This window comes from Etheostoma cragini, chromosome 1 (assembly GCF_013103735.1).
Source record: "Etheostoma cragini isolate CJK2018 chromosome 1, CSU_Ecrag_1.0, whole genome shotgun sequence".
NCBI classification, from domain to species: domain Eukaryota; kingdom Metazoa; phylum Chordata; class Actinopteri; order Perciformes; family Percidae; genus Etheostoma; species Etheostoma cragini.
In genome coordinates this window covers 25,122,970-25,140,112 of record NC_048407.1, presented here as the reverse complement: position 1 = coordinate 25,140,112, position 17,143 = coordinate 25,122,970, and the positions used below count along the sequence as shown (strand labels likewise).

At 41.8% G+C, this 17,143-nt stretch overlaps 1 protein-coding gene across 1 annotated transcript in view; it reads left to right on the top strand.

Annotated features, from left to right (window-relative positions):
- Nucleotides 1-17,143, top strand: part of nfatc3a (nuclear factor of activated T cells 3a) — a 63,227-nt gene that overhangs the window by 3,837 nt on the left and 42,247 nt on the right. The window contains exon 2 of the mRNA XM_034877835.1: nt 14,154-15,337. Coding sequence (XP_034733726.1) covers nt 14,154-15,337 — 1,184 coding nt within the window. The remainder of the gene's footprint in view (nt 1-14,153; nt 15,338-17,143) is intronic.

Below are 17,143 nucleotides of genomic sequence, written 5' to 3'. Positions count from 1 at the left end.
GATAATGTAGGTGTGAAAAAGTCTTTTAGATACATTGTACAAAGGCTGAGTGATATAAGATATAACAAAGGACATCAGCTGGATTTAAACCCACAAATTGATTAATGGCATCTGCGTGGGCCTTAGCATCTATGCTAAATTTAGCTTCTTCATTGGTTTCTGTCTTTGGGCCTAAACCAATGGAACATGTGAATTCTTCGGCTGTCCTTTTCACAAAACTCTGGGAAAGTAATGACTCCATGAAAGTTTGGCTTGTGCAATCTTAAATCAATTTTTCCTTCAATTAAAAAAGACGTTTGATTTGGAGATGGGACGAGGGGAAAAACTGCAGTTGGAATAAGCGTAGGAATAAAAGCACCACTGTGCAAGTGGTTTTAATCTGGTCTACTCTGGATTGTATGAGTTGGCCAAAAAGGGGGGCGCTTGTCCAAATTAATAACTGAAGTGTAATACAGGATCACACAGCCAGAGTAACAGGGAGTTACACACTCCTGAGTTGTTCTCCTTCTATGAAGGCATGGATCAAGTCGGGGCTTGTTTTAGTAACAACCTGGAGGACTTCTACTGTGAATATCTGACGTGTTTTAACTCCACTGAGCTTATTTTTGTTGAATGTTGCTTGAACAGGGTTGTGATGTCGTGAAAAAAGTAGATCGAAGGTCTCAAATAAAAATGAAACATCCGTGCCACATTTCTATAACTCCTTTAGTGATTACAATATGTCACAGTGATGTACTTAACTTTCTAAAAGGGTGCTGCTGTTATGGAAGCTGGTTGCTCATGTTCATAACAAATCTCCTCTACTTGTTTGTTTTACATATTTCCTGTTCATCCCATTCTTTAATGGAACTGACTCCTCTAATGTTGGCTTCCTGCACACTTCTACTCTCAGCCCAGCTGTCAATTGTCTTGTTGTCTTTCAGCATTTTCTCTTGCATATGTGAATGTGATTAAAAAAGGTTTTTTTTATTAAAGAGTGTTTTCTCGTTGCCCAAGAAACCTCGTTCAGTTAAAATATTCCACTGTTACTGGCTATTTGCTATTGCTGACTATTCAGAGATATTGAGCAGGCTTACCGTGAGGGTTTTCCTCACATAATGTACAGTGCCAGCTGAAAAAAAGAACAAGTCCCTCTGAGAGTTCCCTAAATTAAAATGTAACTTATCGATTACTGCATATGTTGGCCAATAAGTAAGATGAAATAGTCTTGCCAGTATTTTACCATAATTTCCAGCTCAGTACATATCTTTTAACAATTCAAAAAATGCGAGCATTCACAAAATATTTCTTCATCTAAAATGTATCTCACTGTATTAAATAAACCACAGATGTAACATTATGGTATATTTGTTAATTTTTTTATATTTCAATATAAATGCTTCTAAAAGGGTAAAACACTAGTATGGCTACTGCATAATGCCTGGCCCGCACTAAATTATTTTTCAAATCTTAGTAACAGTTAAAAATGTTAAAATCCCCACACATAATGACATTGTAATGATAGATTCAGCAGTTTTGTTCCTATAGTCTGTGAAGAGCAACAATTTGGACAGCAAATCACACACAAACAGATTCCATTCACATCTCAAAACAGTAAATCTTGCGCAATCAAACACGACATTAAAGTATACAAACATGGCCGAAAGGTACCCAAAGTGCTTTACAACAAAGCCATAAAACAATACATAACACATACAAAACATACAGATACAATTAAAAGTGCTGTAGTGGTGCAGCGCTGCAGGACATTAAAAGCCTTCCAGAAATTCAAAGAAAGGAGCAGACAGAAGGAGGACACCTAAGAGACAGTATCGCCCTAGTCAGAATTAAACGCTAATTTAAAAAAGTGGGTCTTAACCTTTGTTTTAAAAAGGCTGAGGTCAGTAGTGGTGCGAATGTCAGGGGGTAGTTTGTTCCACAGTCTGGGAGCAGCGGCGGCAAAAGAACGATCGCCCCACTGTTTCAGTCTTGACCTAGGGACCTCTAACAGAAGCCGACCCGAGGAGCGCAAGGCTCTGCCGCAATTGCGAAAACTTCATTAACTGTCACTTATATCGACAGTTAATGAATGATGAGCACCGCACCGGGGCGACCCGCAGAAACCAGGTCGCCCCGGTGAGTGTGAGCTAACCGTGTGTGGAGCTTACTAAAGCTCTGTTTGCTCTGTAGCTGTTAGCGCTGTAAGCGCTACCCGTTTCCTGCGTTTCCGGGGGAGACTGATGAGCTTCCTATGAGCATCACTTTCCTACAGAAGTCCGGCAAGACTAACAAGACTAGACTGTGTCCTTAGCATTTCCCTCATTCAACAGTATATCAGATTGTAAATATTGAACATGGTTAATATTTAGGATTTGAAGTCAGTGCGGCAAAGATGGATTTCCAAGCAGATCGAGGGATGTAAAAAATGCTGTTTTTAACAAACTTCACACCACAGGAAAATCTGGCAAGATAATCTTTAGAACGATAAAAAAATCAGGGCTATGCTGACAATTTTCTAGACTGGGGAATTGGGCCCAAAATCAGCTTGATTCTCATGTGGTGTATACCCTCCATAACAGCTATTACCCCCATAACAAAATAGCTATTAATACATAACAGCTATTACCTACAAATAACTTAAACCCCCCAAGTATCAATTTATGCAAATCATTTAGTTTTGAGCTATCCGCCTGTGAAAGTTCTGCCACCACAATGGAGGTTCATGGGATTTCATTTGTGCCCCTCAAAGCACAAAACTTTGAAATACATAACGGCAACATGTTTTTTTGTAATTGTGTGAAGTCTATGGCTGTTTCCATTGATATCATGTCACCATTGCTTGTTCTCTTATTTTACTTGTTTTCTGCAGTACTTTGAGCTCAGCGCTTTTTTCATTTTTAAATCGTCATTTTAGGCCCAAAAAAAAAGAAAAACACACCCCATTCCCGTAGAATTACATAGGCAGGGGAAACCACGGGTTAAGAGGTTTGTAAGTTGTGTTTTGAGTAACTTTATGTATAACGGCTCTCAGTCACAGACCTTTGCACTTCGTAGCTCACAGCAAATTATCATTGTGAAACGAACGGCACTGACAGACACCTGTGTGTGTGTGTGTGTTGCTTGTTACAGACGGTTGCCTCACATTTGCTTTCATCTATAGTATCAAACGGGGTAAGCTTAGTTGTACATACTTATTAAAGAACACATTTACCCTTCATTGTTTTTGATTGTAGTTTCATATTTGAAAATAACACAATCTATCTTACAAAATGTTACAATGTTGATTTGGGCCTATCCCTTATAGTACCACTTACTCCATTTGTGATAGAGTGTCTGTTGTAAAGTGGTTGTATGAGTGTAAGAAATAGGGTTGTGGTGAGTTAGGGTGATGCACGAGCATTGGTCTCATTGGGTGTTAGAGGTGGTATGAAGCATGGGGGCAGAAGTGCCCCTTATGGGTGGCAGGGTAGTGCACCTATTGCGGAAGTGTCTGGCTTTCTGCCTAGACATGCCATGTGGGGTTCAGATGGCAGGGTGGAATGAAAGGAGAGGAAGGCACACTGCTCTCTAGCTGATGCTAAGAAGAAGATGATATGTTTTTGTTCACCCACTCTCCTTGTCTAGACCTTTCTCTTTTCTTTTGGTATATATTCCATATGCATTGACTTTTTGGTCCCAGCTTTTGCTTATCTCACAAATTGAAAGAATTTTTGCCTTGTCGGTTGCCACCATACCAGCACAGAGCGTTTATGTAAACTCGCCACCAAGACAACGAGGCGTCTTTCCTTTCTGACTGCTATCACAGGATGTGAGACAGACCACCAGTGATATCAGAGAGACTGAAATAGGCTAATGAAATCTCCAGATGCCAGCAGTCACCACAACCTCTTAGTGACTAGTCAGGTTTGATTTTGTCTTATTAACATGTTGTGACATTTCTTGTACCGGCAGGGTTGTCTTTGTCATGCTCAGAAATGAAGGTATGTCAAGGCACATTTTTATCAAAAGGAAATGATGAAATTGAGAGCAGCTAGTGGAGAAAGAAATGTTGCCCCTTGTCTATGTAGTTGTCATTGTTCTGTCTCTCTGAACCAAGAGCTCGTCCTCTCAGTCCTCGTCGTGGGAAAGACTGAAATTACATCGCTCTCATGGTGGACTATTTTGAGCTCCCAAAGAGAGTGGCAGAGGGCAGGCAGCAGGTTCTAGTGACTCGTTTGTACTTAGTGCAGGAGAACCCCTCTCGTCCCAGGACGTCTACAGCCTTCAACGTTTTACTGCTCAGCACTTTGTGATCTTAACGAGGAGAGGAGTGGAAGAATGCTGTGTGCCACATCACCAGGTGAGTGTGTGGGCACTCCCAGACTCTAACCAGGTGTGTTTGTGTGTATGTGCGTGCATGTGTTTGTTTAGACCTTTATGTTGAGGGGTGGGAGCCACCACTCAGACAGGCAGCAGGCTTTGGAGTAAGCTGTCCTTAAGTGTGTTATAAATTGTATAAACCTTACAACACATAACAACGGAATACATACATTTTTTAATTGACATCAACGTATGGCTATTTGGTTAGAGGTCTCCAGTCTAAAGTTAGAATACGTCCAACTTATAAGTTTGTTGATATTGTTTCACATTGTATTCACAGCACTTGACTCTCACTTTGCTAATGTGCAGTTAGCTTGAGTCTTTTTTTGTCATTTTAATTGTGTAGCTTGTTGATGGACATTGATACTTAGTAATATGCATAGGTATATTAATTATAACAAAACCCACCACAAATTATATAAAAAAAACTAATCAAAAATAAAATCAAAGAAGAGAGGAAAACATACAAACAGAGATAGACAGTGGAGTGTTTGATAGTTAGACAAGCTAATGTCTATAGACTTTGTAAATGTTTGAAAAGGCTTTAAGAAAGCCTATGGACCTGCAGGTTCAAATACTTCTATGAAAATGTGAAAGACAGAGAGGTCAAAGATCAGACAGTCATGCATGAGGTCCCCATGTGGGTCTGGATTACCATGTGGATGCCCCCTAACCCTACTGAACCGAAGGGGTCCCAGCACCTAGTGTGATGAATGAGACGTTTGTTTCCCGGGGCGAGGCATGAGTAACTATGTGTGGCATCTGTCTAGTTTAAATTTAGTGTAACTGAAGCTACCGCTGGCTGCGCTGTATCAACATGTCAGAGGCTGCGTTACGGCAGAAAGAAAGCTGTTGAACTCCTGCATATGCGTTTACATTTTTTTTTTTTTCTCTGGTCCCCTTTTACTATAAGGTGTGGCTTGCTATGCAGGGATTAGGTTGGTTTGAATCCTCCCATTTTATTTCAGGCTACCCTCAATGCCTTATTTAAGTCAGGCTTGGAATTGGCACCTCCACCCCATGCAGTTTTTCTTGTCCCACTCCCGTTATGTGTCCAATGATCAGGTGAGACACATAGTCACACTTTCTAAATTGAGTTATCAAGGAACAGTGATTGTTGTGGTGTCCTTTATTGAAAATGAGGTTTTAGATGGGATGCATGAGATAATTAAAATTAGTGACTTCAGTTGTCATTTAAACTTGGGATTTACCAGTTAGATTTTTTAAGGGGGCAATGGCACACATTTCAGTGGGGGCCCATGTGTTTGAGTGGACCTTACTACATGGGTCCCAATTGGAATGTGGACCATGTGGATTTTGACAGCTGAAAAGGGCACACCAATTGTGTATAGATGTTTTAACAATATGAACCGCTGATCACTTTATGCACATTGTGCTCAAGAGAGAAACATGAATCAGGCCTTTTTAAACTTTTTAAATGTATAAACTTGTAGAGTTGTAAAATAGATGGAAAGGAGGGGTTTTCCTGCTTTGAGAGTAGTTTCTTCTCTGGACATATTTCATTTGTGATTTTGGAGGGGGAAATGCTGTTTTCCTGTTTTTTCCTTGATTGTTTCCTGTTAGTTTTTTCCCCTTGTTTTGTGTCGGCCTTTTTACAAACACCATAATGAGTCACAAGACTGCAATGGGACTCTCCCCCAAGCAGAACAGATGGACCCTTTACTTGGGGACACTGCATTTCTTTTTACCACCTTACCCTATTGTCATCATCCATTCCCTTGCTGCACAAGCAACACAGGTGATGGGAAGTGGTTCTGCTGGTACAGTTGTTTGACTAATCTGTGTGAAGGTGGGTCAAGGCCAGGAGGTTGGGGTGGCTATTGTTTACATGTGGAGATAAGAAAGGTGTACATAGGTGCATTCAAAACAATCTGTCCTATATGCTTATTTCTATGACTGGTATTACTTTGTTGATGCTTGGATATTTCAGGAACATAGTGTATACAGTATATTGTATAATAATCTATACAGTTTGTCATGAACTTGGTCTGGGGGTATTGGTTGACACACTTGTGCATTTATCAGTGGTGTGTATATACAGTAGTCTCACTACTAAGACCCACAGTGTGTAAATGTCAACTCTTCTCTCTCTTGTCTCTCTCCGCATGGTATATCTCTCTCAGACACTCTGTTTCTCTCGCTTTACCTCTCACGCACACAAAAGCTCTGTTTCCCTGTCTGTACCTCTCCCTTGTTCTCTTCCTTGCTCTCTCTCTCTCTCTCTCTCTGTCTGTTTCTCTTTCTTAACCCCCTGGCTTTCTTTTTTAGGCACATGCACAGTCAGCCCTGACAGATTGTTTAAATGTCACCCCTGCTGGCAGTAGCTTCTCTGATGTTATCTGCCCTGGGTTATTGCAGGCCATCAAGCGGCTTGTGTTCGCCTTAGAGGCCAATCATGTGATGAACTGCAGCTCTCCTGCTCCACTGAAAACCAATACATACATAAACTGTCTGACACATTGTTTGCTTACATGCACACAAGAAACCCGGTCACTGGGAGAAGCCAAGTTAAAGGGGGTGGAGGGAGGCTAAACCTTGTTACTCAAAAACCTGGTTACCAGATGTCTCCTATACCCCTTACCTACCTTATCTTTTTAACTAAGGCTGGCATTTAAAAAAAAATTGTGGAATGTGTGCTACATTATGCTGTCACTGAGAGGACAAGTTCTTCAGTTTTTTCCTTCATTTGTGTGTGTGTCTAGAAGTGAGCTGGAGGAAATGACTACATTATTTTAAATCTAAGTAATAATATGTGTCCTGGGCTTTGTCATGCAATACATGTATGAAAAAGCCTAGAAAGTTTGGTTTTGGTCATCGATAGAGACTAGGTTTGGTCGCATCTGTTAAATACCTCGATTAAACCTTATGGGAAAGACATGTCGTGATTGTCTGGTATTATGTGTTGGATGTCTGAGAATTTTTGCCAGTCAAGTTTTCAAATAAAAACACTTTTACAAATGCCATTTAAATAAAGCTTATTATCATGATTAAAATACAAGAATTACTCTTTCCTGGTATCTTTTTTAGAATACCAAATCAATGTACTCTAAATGCAATTAGGGAGGTGTTTGAAAATGATCTTCATGCATTGGTGGGTATTTAGTTGAGGTGGTTACTTGGCACTCAATGTTTATCCCATAATGTTATCTCGGCATGAGATTGTTAATTAGGAGCTTAATTTAGCTGCCGGCATATGTTAACATTGGCTTAGGCTGCCATTGTTAAGCCTCTGCTTGCTGGTGAGTCTGCTGTGACGGCACAGGAAGGCTTTTTGATATTACCCTAACATTACATTACAGGATAAGGCTGTTACACGGCTCTACAGATGTCAAATTAAACTGAGACCCATACCTCCAGAGTCTGCTTTATACAGTATGTGCCATGCACCTCAACCTCATCTCTAAACAATTCGAGCATAGAGCATTTCCCTCCCACATTTGTATTTCTATATTGCTCACTGTCACTGAATTTTATATGTACACAGAGACCACATTCACAGGGATCCTCTGTAGATTTGGCACAGACACAGTCAGCAAGGTTTAGAGCCAACCCTTACAATACATGTGTGCATATGCATCAGACACTGTGTTTAGAAATGTAGGCAACAAGCCAGCCACAAAGTTCCTGGAAAATCCATGGGGAAGGAATTTAATTTGCTTTGGTAAACTCTATTGGGAATCACTGCAAACATCTATATCACCCAAAATTTAAAAATAATAAAAAATAAAATGTTTCATCCTAAAAAGGTTTTTAAGACCTCTTGTGATTGAAAAAGGGTTATTGTTAAATGAAATTGTAATTATCATTTCATGGATTAATCAAGGAATAGTGCTGGATATATAAGGTATCAACCAAAATAACCTAGTTTGTGCAGTGTGACCCACACCCGACGCCAGCTGTTTCTCCCACAGGTGGTGGGCCCACGGGATGGAGAGAAGGGTGCCACGTCACTTCTGGCTCCAAATGGGGGCCCCGGGCTTCCTCCGGGCAGGGTAACTCCCTCTCTGCCTCGCTCACTCATAGGGTTTTTGAACCATTCTTTGTCTGGCCCCTCACCTTAGAGCACTTTGCCATGGGAGACCCTACCAGGAGCACACACATAGGGTTTTTGAACCATTCTTTGTCTGGCCCCTCACCTTAGAGCACTTTGCCATGGGAGACCCTACCAGGAGCACACAGCTCCAGACAACACAGCCCTCAGGTTCATAGGGACACCCAAACCTCTCCACCATGATAAGGTAATGGTTCCTGGAGAGGCCCCAGTTTCTCTTGTTGAATGACGAACGATTACCTGCTGGTATGGGAAAATTATTTCCTTTCACGTAGGCACAGAATTTATGTTGTACTTGGCCATCGGCTGTAGTCTCTGCGGTCTGTTCCGTTGCAAATGTTTGGCCAAGATAAAGGCTACGAGGGCTGATGATAGGTGACGCCTCAGTCGGCCTTTGACGCCACTACTCCTTCGGGGAGGCAGCGGCTAGCTTACGTGGTTAATCGTGCTAACATGGTCAACAGTGCTAACGCAGCTAAAGGGATTTCTCACCAAGGCTATTGGGGAGGCCCATTGTGAAGCCATCGCTTCTGCATTTGCCCTGTTCCCTGAATTAGCATGTTAGCCATTAGTGAGCAGGTCCAGAATGACAAGTGGCAGTTCTATCCCTAGGTGTTGGTCTGCCAGTGTGGGTCAGCTGTCGGCGCCCGATTAACGAATCATCTCTTTGAATCTTTCCTTGTCGGAAGTTCCCAGTTTCCAAGTACAATGGAACGCAGCATTATCGGCAGTGACAAACTTCAACTGGGCAAACGGTGAAAGACCGACCCCTGCTGATTGAAGTAAAAAGTGTCACTAACTGTGCGCTCCTTTGAAATTTAGGGCGGGAAAGTTGCCCCAGACACTCAAATGGTATTACGTGACAAAGCAGCAAATACAATAACTTTAATTAGTGGGTCATATGTTCAATCACCATAGTTTTAACTCCCTTTTTGATGGGTAGGTACTTTCTAGATAATTAACATTAAAAAAATCTCACGGACAATAACTTTAATTATGTAGAGTTTGCACTTATTCTACAAACCACAGAATTAAAAAAAAACTTCACCTTTACCTTTTTAAATGTTTTAATTGATTTTTTTATCTAGATAAATACCTTTTACCCACTAAGGCTTATAGTACAAAGCGTGTTGGCACACTTTTGCTCTGGTCTATTGGTCATCAGCTTTTGAAGAAGGCTGAAAGAGGAGACTGGGCTGAACACAAAGCCTTCTGTACAGGGGATGTAAGCAGAGCCTGCTCTAATCAACCTGCTTGCCCACCACAAAGGGAACCCTGGCTAAGGTTACACTTTAGCTCCAGCACCACATGGTGTTGGGGCTACTGGGTAACCTAATACAGTAATATGTGTTGGGTTGTGCAATCATACATATACACACAAACAGTCACATAGACCTATACATTAAGGGTAAAAAGACACAGGAAGGCACAGAGGCACAACCGCAGGTACATAAATGCAACATACAACACCCACACTTTTATACCCATACACACTAGGTCATGGGTGCACCAGCCCAAACCTTCCGCAGCAATGAATTTGTCATCTCGTCTGGGAGGGACAAAGCCTTCCCTCCCTTAGTAGTACACTGGGCTTTGTCAGAAATATGGACCTGTGTGTCACTGCAGGTCAGAGGACCCGTACACACTTTGCGTGCAGTGAGAGTAGGAGGAAGGAGGAACAAAGTCTTCATAGATTATCCCCCAAACGAGAATCCCCAGGCAGTGCGATCGCCAGCCTGTTGAGTTTTCTGTCAAGGGGCAAAAGTGGATGCAACTATCACAAGTGGGTCAAGCCCTGTAGTTACCGTGAGAATGGTCTTTGTGATGTGTCACAAACATCCACAAAGGTGTGTTTCACTGAAACATCTCCCAGTGAGGCGCAGCTATAATTATCTTAGGTACAACAAAGCCTCTTACAGATCTTTATTTAACCGCGTTGGCTGTCTGATCTATGGACACTTGAGGAGTGTGTGACGCGCCGGCTTTCAGGAACCTCGCAGGGCTTTGCAACCAAGGCCTCTGATCACCTCTCCTCTCCTCTCCTCTCTTCTCCTCTCCTCTTGTCCTAAGGTGACCAGTGTTTGGCTCAGACTTGGGGGTTTCCTATCTACCTCTCCTTTCCTCACACTAATCTTATCTCAGAGCAAGGAGAGGGCTGTCGGCCAGGTAACATGGTCATCCCCTGTCTGATCCCCTAACTGTTCAACATTGTTAATTACCCCTCTTTACCATGTATTATGATTTGTAGAAAAAGCAAAAGTAGTAGTCTTTTTTCATCCTAACCAATAAGCATAAAGCCACTCTAGAACAGAGACAGAATATGATAGACAACATGGCAAATAAAAATGATCAATTTCAACTCATTATATTAAATGAATGTTATACCACTAACACTGCATGACAACTCAGCAGAGGGATTTCAAATCTGTTATTTGAGAAGACTGAAAAACAGACAGTCCAAAGACAAGTTACTGCTGTCAGTACTATCACTAGGCCAACACGGATATCCAATACAAATCCAAGTCTCTCCTACACCATCATTTGTTTTCAAGGTGTATATTTTGATTACTATCCAAACATAGTAAATAGTCATACATTTTCATTTTTCTTTTCTTCACGCAGTAAAAAGTTTTAAATAGACTATTGACTGATTGGTAGCCAGTTGATTAGTGCAGCCCCAAAGAAAACTTGCATCGGTTCAAGGACTCATAAGCCCTGGTTGGTATCAAATGCTTTGTTAGACTTGAGTCCCTGTGTGAAGTTGAAATTCATGCAAAAGCAATATTCATTTGGTATGCCATCACAGGTAAATGTCACCAACAAAACAAGGCAATGCACTAATCAAGCCACAGAAAAAGACACAGTGCCAGATTTACCAATATAAAAAGCATAGGGCAAATTACTCTGTGTGTAATAAGTACCTAATTTACTAAGGCAGCAGCTCATTACAAAGTCAGCACCTGGCACTACTCTTCCCTCAGTTATCTGTTTAATTACTTGTTTTTTGTTGTGATTCATTAGAGCTAAACCAAGTTCGTTATGTTTTTAGCTAAGCAGCAATCCAGAAAGCAAACGGCTAATTCAGAAACACTCTTTCTAGCAATTGACAATTCATGTCTAACATGTGGCATTTTGCATTTAATTTAGCACATTTTCAACTTTCTAAAGACTCTTAAGAGAAAAGATCTCATAATGCAGGGATATTTATATCTCTGTAATCCAACATGTATTCAACATGTCTCTCTAAATGAATTAGTCTCTAGGATAAGGGCTTTTAGAAGGAAGAATTAATGCAATGTTTATGTGTAAATCGCTATCCTTCTTTGGCAAATTGTTTGAAAATGCTTTTAATCGTGATTTATTTTTTATTGAAAATGTAGTTTTTCTGCCTTTTTCTTAGTTTATAGAGGAAGAAGGAGGGACACTCATGAGGTGGATTTGCAGTAGCATCATTACAGTAGATAGGGAACATTTTGCAACCCAGATAAAACAACAAAAAACGCAATGTAATAAACCCATGTCACTATGAAATTAAAAGTGATGTTTCAGTTTTCTGTCAGCATGACATGTTGTAAAGTGCAGGGCAGTTGATGGGAGAGGGTGCTTGCTGTGGTATGCCTCCCTCTGTTTCTTTCTTCTTTCTATCTACGTTCTCTTGTTATTATTTCCCAATTCATAATTATTTTCTTTTTCCTCAAAGCCTCTTTCTTTTCCTAACAGCTCTGTTGTCCTTCTCTTGCTCCCTGTCAGTCAGCCGAATGCTGTCGTCAGAGGATCCACTGCCGGGTATTGTGACAGACAGGCAGGGCCAGCGCGAAGCCGAGCAGCTATAAATAAAGAGCTTTCTGCTACTGCCTCTGTTGCTGCTGTTGGATAGAGAAGACAGCAGGGCAGAAACCTAAAACCTTTTTTACTAACTTTTTTGAGACCGCTTTTACTATCTGATTTGACAAAGCTGTCATATTACTGATATGTGGTTATCATTTAAAGTCAGAGGAAACAAATATGGGAGCTTAAATTAACTTATACCTAGTTATGGCCTATTTATCTGCACTTGACAGTTAAACAGAGATTTTAGTTCTTGGATATAAAAGAAACAAAAAAGTTTTATTTATAGGCAGGTAGATACATCTAAGGAATAAAGGGAAGTTTAACGATTTCACAACCTTATCCTGTACAGACTAGACTGTGGTTTTAGTTAAGCTAGATGTTTTAATGAATGCTCATTGGCTTATATTTTTGCCTTGGTGTTTTGGTCTGAAAAAATATGAATCATTTCCCTTTTCTTGTACAGAAGAAGTTGTATTCGTCATGGCTCAAGGCCAGAGAAAGGACATGACAGGAAGGCTCATGATACATGATGCTTGCTTTGTTTTACTTTTTAAGCTATTGACAATGGGTTGTATGGTGTTTATTGTGTGTGTATGTGTGTGTGTGTGTATTAGTTTTGGTTTGGTATTTGGTGCTATGCAAAAGTAAGCAATACGATTATTATGTTAACGTTATGACCTCTGCTCTACTTAATGTACAATACTTTGAGCTTGCTGGTGTCACACACTGCCCGGTAGGGTAGAGTGCTGAAAGCCGGTGCGAATATATCAACTGGACTGAATTATTACAATGCCTCATTTAAATACCTTAAATACCTCTCTGGTACTCAGAAACAGACTATAGAGGCAACAGAAGCATAACTGCACGTGATGCTAGTTTACACTCCACTACACAAGTAACGTTAGCCAAAATGGGTTGTGCAGCAGAAGCTCGACCAGAGAGTCAGAGAGGCACATCTTTGGTGCTCTGCAGTGTAATCAAAACAGTGTTGTCAAAAGTTTATTAATAGGTGGGAACATTTCCTCACCGTGCCATCCCCACGATACATGCAAGTTAAATGTCACAAGTCAAAATATGCATGCATATTTGCAATATGCAAAAATGCACAAGATGTTTTTGGACAAATCTCACTTTTCATGTGATAATATAAAAGGTTTATATTCCAATTTACTAATGTGAAAATGTCTCTGCATGTGAAATGAAGTTTTCAAATGTGAAACACTGGTTGGAGGGGTTACTCCCAATGGGAGCAGCAGAGCATATCCAGGAAGTTTATCAATAACCTCTAACAGAGTAGTGCCAATGTGGCCAGTGGGCTCTTGTATATTTGTTTGTCGGTGTGTGTGTGTGGGTGTGTGTGTGTGTGTATTCACAGCCTGTGCCGGATGACCTTTGGTATAAATAGCCTGCCGGTGCTAGCTGTGATGACAGCCGACAGCACGAACCGTTGTGTGAATTTGTTTCCTGAGTAGTGCTGTTCATCGGTTATCCCTCTTGGAACAATGCCTGTGTGACCGCTTGCTACCCAGCAACACTCTGGCCTCTAATTTCCTGAAACTGGGCTCAATTGCAAGCGCAAACTCAGGGTGCAACTGCATATGGGTTTGCGACCAAATCATTATATGTAATTTTGGAAGACGCAAGCCTAGTCCTGGTCAGGATGAATACATTACGACTAGGAGGAATGCAGTATCAGCAGGTTGAGCAAATTGAATAGGCCTTTAGGAGACCCCAGACCACTTCTCTGTTCTGTTTCAGGAATCCCAAAGCACAAATATACAGTGACCCAAACAGTAATATACAATACCTTTGTACAATAAAGTGGAACTAAGAAATATTAAGGAAAAAAGCAACAGTAATAATATTCTCCAGATTGCTGTATCTTAATCTTCCCTTTCTTTTCTTCTCATAGATCTGGAGCCTGATGACAACACGTCGTTCTACATCCTAAATGTGGGCCAGCCCCAGTCTATGGTCACCAACCACCAGTCTATTGGCCTGCCTCGTCATGGCATGCAGTCCCACTCCCAGATCATCAGCACTTCCCCACGCCTTCACTCCCACAAACCAGGATCTGTGCCTCCCGGCTATGGGGCACATGACTCCAAGTACGGCACCTCCCCTCTACTGCCCTCTGCTCCTGTGGAGGCACCAAAGGCCTTTGAGTGCCCCAGTATCCAGATCACTTCCATCTCCCCCAGCTGCCAGCAGGAGATGGATGCCAGTGAGGAGGATCTGAGGGCCAATGTCCCTGATGGGGACTACCACGGTGATAGGCCCCTGTCCAGAGACCACCTGTATTTGCCGTTGGACCACTCATACCGGGACTCTTCGCTTAGTCCTAGTCCATGCAGCAGCCTCTCCTCTAGGAGCTGGTTCTCTGATGCCTCCTCCTGTGAATCATTCTCACACGTCTATGACGATGTTGACTCCGAGCTAAATGAAGCGGCTGCCCGGTTCACCCTGGGCTCCCCGCTTACTTCCCCGGGCTGTGTATCCCCTCAAACCAGTGGTGGGCTTTTGGAGGAGCAGCCCCATTGGCAGCATCATCACCCCGCCTTTGTGCACCACTCCCACTCCATCAGCCTGTCACCCCGACAGTCCCCCTGTCACTCGCCACGCACTAGTGTAACTGATGAAAATTGGCTTAGCCCGAGGCCACCTTCCAGGCCTTCCTCACGTCCCACCTCACCCTGTGGCAAGAGGCGCCACTCCAGCGCCGACATCTGCTACCCCGGCTCATTGTCTCCTCATCACTCACCCACACCCACGCCAGGGCCTTCACCTAGGGGCAGCGTGACAGAGGACACCTGGGTTGGCAGTCCTTCTGTAGGCATGTCACCCTTCCAGTGCTGCCCATCTGAGGCAGACATCCCATCCAAGACAAGGAAGACCTCACAAGACAGAACGTCTATGCATACTGGCAAAGGGGAGCTGGGGCTAGATGACCAAGGAAATATGTCTCCTAATCTAGACTCTCCTTCAGACGAGGGCCTGCACAGCCTGAAGAAAGATGGTCCCGGGGAACAGTTCCTCTCAGTGCCCTCTCACTTCTCATGGAATAAACCTAAACCTGGTCACACACCTATATTCAGGTAAATTGAAGAGAATAAGCAGAAAAAAGTAAAGGATTTAACTAATAACCATCTTTTCTAAATTCAGCTTCACCTCACAGTTGCAGTTATCAATCCATCCAGGACTTTCTTAATTGGTTGTATTAACTATCTTTTGCAATCAATTTATTTTCTACTTCCTTATTGTATTTGAGAAAGAATAGATTCTTGATGGATTAAATCCTTAAATTTAAAAATGTTTTTAACTTTTATACAAAAACAGAAGGTAGTGGGGCAATAACTGCCTCTTTGTCATCGTTTTTGTGAATTATTAATAGAATCACTGCTTGACAAGAGAACAATATGTTGTCAGTCTTAAAATCAATTTGTAGGTCAAGGCTAAACAATGGACCTCAGTGGTGAATGTTTTTATAGAACGCTGTGAAGTGTCATAAACATTGGAAGCCCTTTTTGATCTAGGAGAGAAGTGTCAACATTGAAATGCAGTAAACTTTTATCAAAAAGCATGCCTGTTGATATAACACTGCAGATCAATGTTCAGTACTTGGGGAACTTTGAGCTTCGTATCAGCAGTATAAATCTGACTAGGTTACATTGCAGAGTCATAGAAGTTCATTAGTGTGTGGAGGGGGAACACAAAAACACACAGGCACAATCCCCACATTAAAGAGTGATGGGTGCCATCAGAAACTCACGATGGAGTTTTTTAAGAGAAGAGTCTGCTCTCTGTTCTCCAATGTGTGCAGCAGATGAAGACATGGCCTTGTTTGTGTGCACTGGCCCCTAGCACTGGAAATCAGCACAGGGCACATATGGCAAGGGGACCACCACACACACACACACACACACACACACACACACACACACACACACACACACGCATGCATACACATACAAACTTGTATAGACATAGCACAAATGCTTACTCACACAGACACACTCTCCAGACAATAACAGGGTAAAAGGGTCAGCTCTATGACCAGTCACCAGTTGATATTTGCATCCTTGCCCTTGTAAGTGAAATTTCCTAAGGCCACGACTGAAGCAGCAAAGAACACAGCAGCTATTGTTCTTTTTTACTATGCTAGTTTGACCTACAGTATTTCCTTATACTCGTTCCTACTAAAGTAACAGTACCATTGCCCAATTTATAGACTGACTCATGTATAGTCAGGTGGTGTAAGCTTGTGTCTGCCTTGAGAAAGAAGTTTGTTGAGTTGCCTGTGTGTGCGTGTGTCTGTGGTGTTTTGTACAAATGGCCTGGGTGGAATGGGTGGGCTTGGGTTAGAGTGGGTGGGATTCAAAATTGGTGGGGTGCCTTACTCCCTGAGCTGTTTACAATGCGATATTAACAGCACTCTTATGAGTTGGCTGCCAAAAGCTTTATTTAAACAAAAGGTCAGTATTTCTGTATGGAAAATACAGTATGTGCTGCTCCAGTCAGTAAGCAGAACCCAGGCTATAATTGTTAGCAATAAATAGTTGAGTAAGTAAACACGACATGACTGGAATAAGTTAATGAACTATTAGTTCTAAGAACTACTGAAAACATGTATCTGTATGGGATATCTTTAGGACCAGAAATGCAGTTTTATTTGTTGACCGCAGCAGGGGTATTAATGGTATTACTGGTTAGGTTGCTTATTGGTAAACCACAAGGCAACCAGCAGAGATGCACTGGTTTCCAGTAAATAAGTTTGATGATATAACGCTCCAAGAAAACAATATAAACCCTGCATTGTTTGATATATACAGTGGGTACGGAAAGTATTCAGACCCCTCTAAATTTTTCACTCTTTGTTTCATTGCAGCCTTTTTCCAAAAATCA